Below are 10,788 nucleotides of genomic sequence, written 5' to 3'. Positions count from 1 at the left end.
AAAAGATGCAAAAAAACTAGTCCATGCCTTTGTCACTCCCAGGCTGGATTACTGCAATTCCCTCCTATCAGGTTGCACCAGTAGGTCTCTAAAGACTCTCCAGCTGGTCCAAAATGCTGCTGCCCACGTGTTGACGAGAACTAGTAGAAGAGACCATGTCCCTCCTATACTGGCTTCTCTGCATTGGCTCCCTGTCAAATTTAGAATAGAATTCAAAATTCTCCTTCTAACATACAAAGTCCTCAACCATGAGGCACCTTCAGCTCCTAGTTCCCTATTATCCAGCTAGAACCCTTCGCTCCCAGGATGCAGGGTTACTGGTGGTTCCTAGAGTTTCTAAAAGTAGACTGGGAGCCAGAGCCTTCAGCTATCAGGCTCCCCTCCTGTGGAACCATCTCCCAGTTTCGGTCCAGGATGCAGACACCCTCTCGACCTTTAAGAGCAGACTAAAGACCTTCCTTTTTTGATCAGGCTTATAGTTAGGGCTGCTTAGGCTAGCCCTTAGATATGCTGCTATGGGCTTAGGCTGCTGGGGGATCTCCCATGGTGCACTGGGCTTCTCTGTACTCCTCTCTGTCCTTCTATATGTATCATACATAAATCATACTCATACGTATTACTAACTCGTCTTCTTCTGCGGAGCATTCGGGCTCCCCACATCCCAGATCCCAGGTGCTGCTGGAGGAGGCTGCAGACCTGAAGAGGCTCAAGCTACCACCCATAGCTCCACCTGCTTTCGTCTCTCTCTCTTTATCTCTGTCCCACTCTTTCCTTCTGCCTAAATGTCTTCCTACATAATCTGTCTTTGTCTCTGCCCCGCTCTCCTGCTCTCTTCCCCCCAACCGGTCAAAGCAGAAGGCCGTCCCCATTAAGCCTGGATCTGCTCGACGTTCCTGCCTGTTAAAAGGAAGGTTTTCGTCGCCGCTGTTGCAGGATGTGCTTGCTCATGGAGAATTGTTGGGTGTAAATTCATTGAAGGAGTGTGGTACTAGATCTGCTCTACCTGTAAAGTGTCATGAGATAACTTTTGTTGTGATTTGGTGCCATACAAATAAAATTGACTTGACTTGATATTGTCCATGTCTGCTTGAGTGATCACATTCAGCGTATTCCCGGTAAACAGGAGAAGAAGGTCTGTAGTGAGAACCTGAACAAAGATCATCACACTGGTCAGGTGAGTAACATGCAGTGGAATGATGTCTGGCATGGAATGGTGAAGGAGAAGGGCTGCGCATCCTGAAACGAACATCACAGGAGGAGGATCTGTCAGATCTGGAGTCCAGTTGCTGAGTGAGGTAGCTTTGTGTGTCTTTCAACTGCTGTACTTCACGTTGCACGGTAGTAACTGTAAGAGTGAGCTGTTCAACTGCATGTAGAAGTTTTTCTTCAGCTTGCTTAGGTCGAACCATGGCCACCTGCTCTGATGATTGGGTAAATGGAGATCAAGCAGTGGTCAGTTGCATCGCTGCTCATGCTCTTTCACAGTGACTGGCAATGCGAACAGCATCATCCATATTCTCAGCTCCCATTTCATATATTTTGGACAGTAGCGTGGAGTCCAAGCCAGCAACAAAGCGACGAAAGTTTTCACCTTTCGAGGCATTTCTGTCATAGTCAGGAAAAGCTTCCAAAACAAGACGAGTGATATGCGCACTATAAATGTCCAAACTCTCCCCCAATTTTTGAAGACAAGCATTGACATGTGTTTGAAAAAATGGTAGAGAATGTTTGGGACCAAAAACATCTCAAAGTTTGTCCTTCACTGAATCATAATCAGTCTTTATGGAAGGAGGCAGACTGTCCCAGTTCAAAAATGCACCATCAATCAAACGAGTTGACACCATAACAGCAGACAGAACTATAAATATATATATATATATATATATATATATATATATATATATGTGTGTGTGTGTGTGTGTGTGTGTGTGTGTGTGTGTGTGTATACAGTATTTGCTTTACAATTGCATTAGACAGCAGAAGAAGCTTTCTAAACAAAATATCTTTCATGCAGAAATATAAGAATTTTTGGTATCCATGAATTTTCAAATTTACAGTTTTACAAAAACCTATAAAAATAGTAAATCACGTTTTTATTTATTGAATTATATATACATGTACATAAACAAACAGCATAAAATGTCTTATTTTTAATTCATAATAAGCATATGCTGTTAATATAATTGCAAATTAATCATATTTTATTCATTTTTGATTTCCTCAAGTAATCACTACTGCTACTACTAATATAATTAATATTAATAATAAAGGTGATGATGATGATGATAATAATAATAATAATAGTCATCATCATCACAATCATTATCATAATAGTTTTTATATAGAATATATAACGGATATATGCAAAACATATTTTTATTATATGGCATACAGTATATTCCCCAACATGACAACTGACAGCTCACAAATACAATTTTTCAAAAAGGGAAATCTTTGAAATGTGTACACTTTCAAAGAACTTAAATGCACTTTGACCACTTTTTAGCTTATGTATGGTCAATATAAAACAGCATCATAAAACATTGTGCAATGGTGACATGGATGGTGGTGGTATTGTTTGATCCCCAACAGAACATTGTAAAGCAGTTACCATTTAAAATGCTGCATCTAGACAAAAACAAACAAACAAAAAAACATATACAGTTGGGCCGGCATTGGAACAGTTTTGGTTAGTCTTTCCTAATATTTCAGTGTATAGACACTCCAAAGTTTGTACCAACAAGTTATCAGTGCCTTGATAACTTTAATCATCCTGATCCTCTTTCTCTTCTTTCCTTGTATTTTCTGTACAGATGAACAAGAGGCTCTCTTCCCCTGAAAGCATTCAGTCAGAGGAAAAGTATTTTTAGGCAACAAAATGCTAGCTTTCACACAGGTTTATTCTTGTAAGATTCACAACACCATGGATGCTACACCATCATCTACAAAAAAATTCCCTGGTCCAACCTTTGGAAGTTCAAAAGAGAATTATTAAAAGTATTATTTATTATTTTTATTTTCTTTGTTTGTTGCTCCTCCATGTACAAGAAGTCAGTCAGATTAGGATTCTACTTTTCTCTACAATTTAATTTTTTTTGTCGTCATTATAGGTTCTTGACCTTTATTGGTATTGGGCAAAAAGTGAAAATCAACATACTCAATCAATTAAAATGAAAGATTAGGAAGTTTTTGGTGGCTCACCAGATAACCAGGACTGCAGTTATGAGTGATGAGCTGCTCCATACTCTCTAGGGGTTTTTCCAGGTCAGACCGCTGTTTGCCAGCGGTCTGACACCGCATCTGCTGTGTCATAAAGTAGATGGAAGCTAGGATGCGATGTGCCTGCCAATGAAAAAAATCATAAAAGAGTAATATTTGGAATAATCTGTCTAGTAATCTGTGCATGGCAGTGAAAACTAAATTCTCTGCTGGGAATATTTCCTTTGCATTTGCACCATGACAGAATAGAGTTAATATTACCCTGTCCATGGTGCTGAAATCACGCCTTGTGTTTACCTTTCCTGAGGGGCAGGTGTCTTGCTCTTTGGGGGAATCAAATGAGCCAGTCAAATTCTGAAAAAGAAGATTCATGAAATTCTATTAAAAGTTACTATACACAGGACACGGTTGGACCTGATCTTTACTAGTAGAGTAAACATGGTGGCAAACACTGGGTAGCACCCCACTACCTGATTTTAGAGTATCGCCCTCATGTTCAGTTGTACAGTAGCAGCAACTGATTCATTTAGATCCATTTCTTAATTGATCTGGGACAATGTTCTGCTTACCATATTCTGTAGATCAACAGAGATGACCTCTCTGTAGGAGCCAAGTATTTCTTTATAGTTACATCTACGTTTACCACAAGAGTTGGCCAACAAGAGAAGCACAAGGACACTACGGAGTGGGGCTCCGTTGAGACACTAAGAAAGATAGAGATGTCTGTTATTGCTTACAGTAAGAATAGTTAAATCAAATATATATGAGCAAAAACAATGAAAACAATCGATCCTCATGTACAAAGTCAGCAAATGGTGCTTTATTTTAGCAGTACTATAAGCTCTTCAGCTCCGTAAATCAGATGTTAGAACCACACTTACCATTTATCATGTTCTTCAGGATCCCCAGGCGAGAAGGATCCAGTTAATTACGGGCTTTATTTTATCCAAAAGATTTTGTCAGAATTTCTTCACGTCCTAGAATGGATAAGTGGACTCTGTGGATTTGAGACTTGCGATGTGGTGCTCCGTGGTTTCCAGCATCACCAAAATCACCGCCGCTCCAATTTCCTTTCCCCGTCATGGATTCCTGACTCTTAGTTTAAAATTTCACAAAACTCCAGTCGTAACAAGTCAAGGAAAACATCTGCAATCAATCACAAAGCTCAGTCCTTTCGGTTTCGCTGGAAGACGTGTTAAAAAGGAATGGTGACTAGAGCGGCTGTAATTTGTGGATGCTTCTATCCGAAGCTGTGTTTTTCTGACATCACTTTTCAGGGGGATCCCGTTTAAATAGTGATATTCATGTATGTTGTGCGTACACCAAACAAGTGAAGTAGGCTTGCAAGCCGGTATGAACGGGGTTCAAGCCCCACCCGCACAAGTCGAACCCTGCGCCCAGCGGACTTGATATGAGTCGGACCTCGCGACCAGTGGAAGTCAGACCGGGCAAAATTTTGCCGAGACGAGATTATATCTCATACTGAATCAATAGGACTAGATTTGCCGAGGCACTCACCACCTTCTGTGCAGAAATTAATACCATCCATCCATCGTCGTCTTCCGCTTATTCCTTACTAGTAAGGGTCGCGGGGGGGCTGGAGCCTATCCCAGCATCTACGGGCGAGAGACGGGGTACACCCTGGACAGGTTGCCAGTCCATCGCAGGGCCAACGTACAGAGACGAACAACCATTCACACTCACATTCATACCTACGGTCAATTTAGAGAATCCAATCAGCCTAGTCCCCAAATTCCATGTCTTTGGACGGTGGGAAGAGTACCCGGAGAGAACCCACGCAGGCACGGGGAGAACATGCAAACTCCACACAGAAAGATCCCTTGCCCGAGCCGGGACTCGAACTGGGAACCTTCTTGCTATGAGGCCACAGTGCTAACCAATGCACCAGCATGCAGCCCAAAAGTGATACCATTTTGTCTATATCGCATATATTGCATTTTTGGGGAAATCAATATTACCTTGATAACTTTTAAGTATGTCGACATTATTTGTCCCAATTCTTGTTGGAAACCGAGCCAAAGACAAGTTGGATCAATCTATGTAATCTATGCATTATTTTATTTTGAATTGCTTTTTTTTTGCTGTGATATGAGTTACTGATTGATTGGCATAAAATTTGAAACATAAATTAAGAGGAAATGGTAAGCATTTAATGCAAGTCGCATGTTAATCGGACCATTTTTAGCGGAGGTACTTAGTACTTCCTGTTTTGACGAATACATTGTGCGATATGTCTGCATTATGAGTGCAAATTTTTGTCCAGAATGGAGTGACATCTTGGCGGCACGCTGGTGCAGTGGTTAGCACGGTCGCCTTACTGCCAGAAGGTTCCGAATTTGGGCCCTGGCTTGGACACGGGATTTTTTTGTACCACAGAATTTGCATGTTCTACTCTTCTCTGTTCTCTCTGGGTACTCTGCTTCCTCCCACAATCTAAAGACATGTAAATAGGGACTAGGACGAGGTAAATTGGATACTGTGAATTCGGCAGCTGTGGCTGAGTGTGAATGATTGTGTGTCTATATGTGTTGGCCCTGCAATAGATTGATGACCTGCCCAGGGTGTGTCCTGCCTCACACCTGAAAGCTTCTGGGATAGCTTCCACCCCCCCCCCCCCCCCCCCCCCCATGATCTACCCTGTAACATGATTAACAGTAGAAGATGGATTGATGGATGGATGCACCACTCTTAAAAGTTAGGGGAAAAAAGTTTATTATGTTTGTGATTTTGTAGTACCATACCCCCACTATTGATTGATTGGCACCAAATTTGGTATGGAGTCATGATGAGGTGATTTACACTTGAGCCGAGTTTCATACTTTTCATCAGTGCAATTACATTATGCATGCATATTTTCATACAGGGCGGCACAGTGGTGCAGTGGTTAGCACTGTTGCCACACAGCAAACAGGTTCCAGGTTCAAGCTGGGGCAAAGGATCTTTCTGTGTGGAGTTTGCATGTTCTCCCTGCGCAGGTTTTTTCCAGGTACTATGGCTTCCTCCTTCAGTCCAAAGACATGCAAATGGGAACTAGGCTAACTGGATTCTCTAAATTGACCGTGAGTATGAATGGTTGTCTGTCTATATATGTTGGCCTGCTGTGTTGTCAAAAATCTTATTTTAGACCACACTATCAGATGTAATGAGTAAGTGGAAGATGGAGTATGGTATGGTATGCATCCATAGCAGTCCTCCGGGTGTTTTCAGTTCATCTCCACGGTCTCAAAATGTGTTCCTGATCTTGCCTGCTATTTTTGCTAAGATCCCTCCTGTCTTCTTCTGCCAGTTCAGGACATGTTTGGATTCAGCACACCACAGCTCCCCATGGTGGGGCTCTGCTTTTTCACAACACTTCCGTACCTCTTCCTGCTGTTTCTGATGAACAGAGAACAGTGAGGTAAGGGAACTGCAACAAGATACATGCATTTTTCACCTAAGATTTTTGGAGGGACAAACAATTTAGGTAACTTAAAATTGAAGTGTACCTAAGATGATAATTACAGGCCTCTCTCATCTTTTAAAATGGGAGAACTTGCACAATTGGTGGCTGACAAAATACTTTTTTGCCCCACCGTACATGTAGCATTTTTCACATGGTCACAAAATGTTTTCTACCATTAAATATGGGTGTTTCATTGATCCCCAGATTCACCTGACATCATAGAATACAGAGTTTATATGATGTATGTAGCAGTCAAAATTTGTACTTTTTTTTTTCATGCGTACCCTATTCCAAAACCCTCCTTTGACTTTCATCAGCTTTGATTAAATTTTGGTTTGGATATGAAAAAAAAAATTATTGCACCATCTCATTGCCAAAACATGTAATTGTTATGTTGTAAGCTAAATTGGTGAGGCAAACTACTGTGCTAAATTTGGTATTGATTGAGCTTATTCTTACTAATATGAATTATTCAAGTTTTGGCCATACCTAGCGGTCAATTGTGGCCAAATATGATGACTTTTTGTCAAAAGCATCAATAGATTATGTCTAGTTTCACATTGATCGGGCATACTGAATTTCAAACTGTGCACCCTTTAGTATTTTGCACACGATTTTATTTTTTTCCCTTTTCTTCCATAGGAACAGGAACTGGTGCAATACAATGTTTATTGGAGGCATTCAAAGTATTTCAAACATATTTCAAAGAAACTCTTTAAAACTTAACTAAAACATGAGAAATCATACAATAGTCACTGACAAAAAAATTTATGAACACTGTCGTGCTTATTTCAGTACAGCCAACCTCTCCTTTATCAGCATGAACACAAAAATCTAACAACAACGTTTGGACTTCTCTTTCAACCCCAACTACTGGGTTCATTCTGAACATACTCAAAAAAAAAGTGGAATCAAATTGCATGTGATTTATGTGTTATGTCTTTTAATTTCTGCCTGCTCACATTTAAGGTTTTCACAGTTTTGAAATGACAATTTGGACAATGATACTCTTCAGAAGATGATTCTATGTGAAAACAAGTTTGACCAAAATTAAGAACAAATGTAAAACAAAACCGCATATTGTTCACTGCACCACCTGAATAACTGCTGGTGCTATCAGTTATCACAAGAACTTATGATAAATTGCAAAAGGTTAACAGAGGCATTAAATACATGTTTTAAATGAGAATAATCACAGCTTTGACAAAAGTACTCCTTTGTATCTTAAAGACTATAGAAACATTTTGTCTGCAGTTAAAATCAATGGGTTATAATGGTTGAACATATTCACAATGACAATTTTTCTAATGAAGTTACAATGTAAGGTGCTGAATCAAAATAAAGACTACCCGCTGCCGTTTCTTCAGCTGGCAGGTATTCCAGACCGCATTTCAGTAAACGGAATACCAGGACCACTTGAACAGAAAGATGGAGAGCAGCCAGGGATTTTAGTGTAAGCTAACCAAATTCACACCACCTAAATAATTGCCAGCACAGAAAATACAACATTGTGGTGACAGCAGAAGGCAGCAGGCCCTTTCAACTGAAGCACAAAACAAAAAGTTGGAAGGAAAACTTCCTAGGTCTTTTAGTTTGAAAAAGCTCTCAAACTAACTAATCTACCCAATTTAAAAACAACTTCAGAGACTAACTCCATGCAACCCACCAGAGTCTGAGCAATTGCATATTTAAGCAAAGCTAAAATTGACTCAAGAATTGAGTTGCTGACACTGGTTTCACTACTAAATAAAGAGGATAAGCTGTATTGTTTAACATTAAAATACCTTACCTTTTAACCTTGTATTTAAAACATTTTTGTTGTCAAAAAATCTTATTTTAGACCACACTATCAGATGGAATGAGTAAGTGGTAGATGGAGTATCCCTGGTATGCATCCATAGCAGTCCTCCGGGTGTTTTCAGTTCAACTCCACGGTCTCAAAATGTGTTCCTGATCTTGCCAGCTATTTCTGCTAAGATCTCTCCTGTCTTCTTCTGCCAGTTCAGGACATGTTTGGATTCAGCACACCACAGCTCCCCATGACGGGGCTCTGCATTTTCACAACGCTTCCGTACCTCTTCCTGCTGTTCCTGATGAACAGAGAACAGTGAGGTAAGGCAACTGCAACATGATACATGCATTTGTACCCTAAGATTTTTGGATGGACAAACAATTTAGGTAACTTAAAAAAAGAACATTTATGAATACAACAGGAGTACCTGAAATCATGCTATAATCATTATTATTAATGGTACTTTTAGTCAATTTAAAAACACTTGTAATGAGAGGAAGTGGTTTATGTGACTGCAGTGTAATTTCACCCCTGATGTGCAAATCTGGGACAAATTAGGAGAAAATCTGATTAAATCCCTAGGAGGAGTTTTTGAATGTAAATGGACATGACAAAAGTAAACCATTTAAATCAACATGGTATCGTTAGTAACCCAGGTGTCTACTATGAACAATGCACCATACTTCTCATCAAAGGGCAGCATTGCAGCTAAGCATCCTCTCCAATGTGTGGTGATGGCAGCAACATCTGACACCCTTGCATAACAACATGGCTTATATAGACAATCTGAGCTCCTTCTGGGGAAAGCCTGGTCTGATTCGGAGAGATGGCGTTCATCCTACTTTTGATGGTGCATCTCTCTTATCTAGGAACATAGGGCAGTTTATGAGCCATACTAATCCCTGACAAGCACCCAGAGTTCAGACCGGCAGGCAGAACAGTAGTTTAACACGCCCCTCTGCTGGTTCCTTCGTGTTGTAACCCACCCAGCCGATAAAAACTGTGTCAGCCTCGAGGCTATATAAGCCTAAACCCAAATCTGGAGAAGTAACTTATAGCAACCTAGTTAGGGCCCGAGCCCAGAGGTCCTCCTTTTATGTTTGCTCAACACACTCGCCACTTCAAAAGTTAATTTGACCACCTAAACATGCTCAAAAACTCACCAAATTTGATACACACATCAGGTGCAGCGAAAAATTTGATAATTAAAAAAAGCTGCGCTCTACTCAATAGCACCACCTTGATACACAAAAAACTATGCCACAGCCTGTAGGAATGTCCTACAGACATGGGACTAACACCGTTTTATTCATCTCATCAAGACGGACAAATCATATAAGACACCCCTGACGTATCTCTAACAGTATGTCCACAATTTGGACACGAATGTCCAATTTTGGACAATTTTTTAGGGCCTGAGCCCAGGGGTAGTCCAGGTACTGTTTGCTAAATATTCAACCTCTCCCATCCAAGTCTCTCCGAGTGAATGATTTAATCACAAATTATCAGATTGGTGTATTAGCACTTATTGAAACCTGGGTGCAGCAAGATGAATGTTAGTTTAAATGAATCTTTCCCTCCTACTTACATTAACTACCATGTACCTCGTATCACTGGCTGAGGAGGAGTAGCTGCAATTTATCAGTCAAATTTGCTTATTAACCCTCAACCTAATTGTTCATTTAATTCATTTGAGAGCCTTACTGTTAGCTTTTCCCACCCAGACTGGAAAGCAGAGAAACCACTCTTACTTGCTGTGGTGTATCGTCCTCTTGCACCTTATTCTGAGTTCTTAGAAGAATTCCCTGACTTTCTGTCAAACTTAGCATTGAATTCAGACAAAGTCATTATAGTGGGTGACTAACATCCATGTGGACGTAAATGATGATTGTCTGGCCACTGCGTTTAAGTCGCTTCTGGATTCAGTTGGCTTCTCTCAGAGGGTACACAAACCCACTCACACTTTTAATCATGATCCTTGATGTAGTACTTACTAATGGAATAGAAGCCGACTGCATCAAAGTTCTTCCTCAAAACCCCGCCTTGTCTGATCACTCCTTAATCACATTGAATTTACTTTAACAAATTATATCCTACCTGGAAAAAAATCCCCCTTCAGTAGATGTTTATCTGACACTACTGTTTCTAGATTTAAGGAGCTTATTCCAGCAGAGCTTGCTGCCACATTTTTTAATAATATAATGGCCAATTATGCTGATTTCAGCCCCACGCAGGTAGACTATCTTGTGGACAGCACTGCAGCAGCACTTCTTGGGACACTTGACGCTGTAGCTCCCCTGAAAAAGAAGGTTAT

At 40.5% G+C, this 10,788-nt stretch overlaps 1 protein-coding gene across 1 annotated transcript in view; it reads right to left on the bottom strand.

The window, feature by feature from the left end:
* Positions 1-7,312: 7,312 nt before the first annotated feature.
* Positions 7,313-10,788, bottom strand: part of prpf6 (PRP6 pre-mRNA processing factor 6 homolog (S. cerevisiae)) — a 33,083-nt gene continuing 29,607 nt past the window's right edge. The window contains exon 21 of the mRNA XM_086213831.1: positions 7,313-8,772. Coding sequence (XP_086069957.1) covers positions 8,620-8,772 — 153 coding nt within the window. The 3' untranslated portion in view covers positions 7,313-8,619. The remainder of the gene's footprint in view (positions 8,773-10,788) is intronic.

This window comes from Aulostomus chinensis, chromosome 9 (genome assembly GCF_037954235.1).
Source record: "Aulostomus chinensis isolate RoL2024-O1b breed Wild chromosome 9, RoL_Achi_v1.0, whole genome shotgun sequence".
NCBI lineage: Eukaryota > Metazoa > Chordata > Actinopteri > Syngnathiformes > Aulostomidae > Aulostomus > Aulostomus chinensis.
This window is presented reverse-complemented; position numbering and strand designations above follow the sequence as displayed.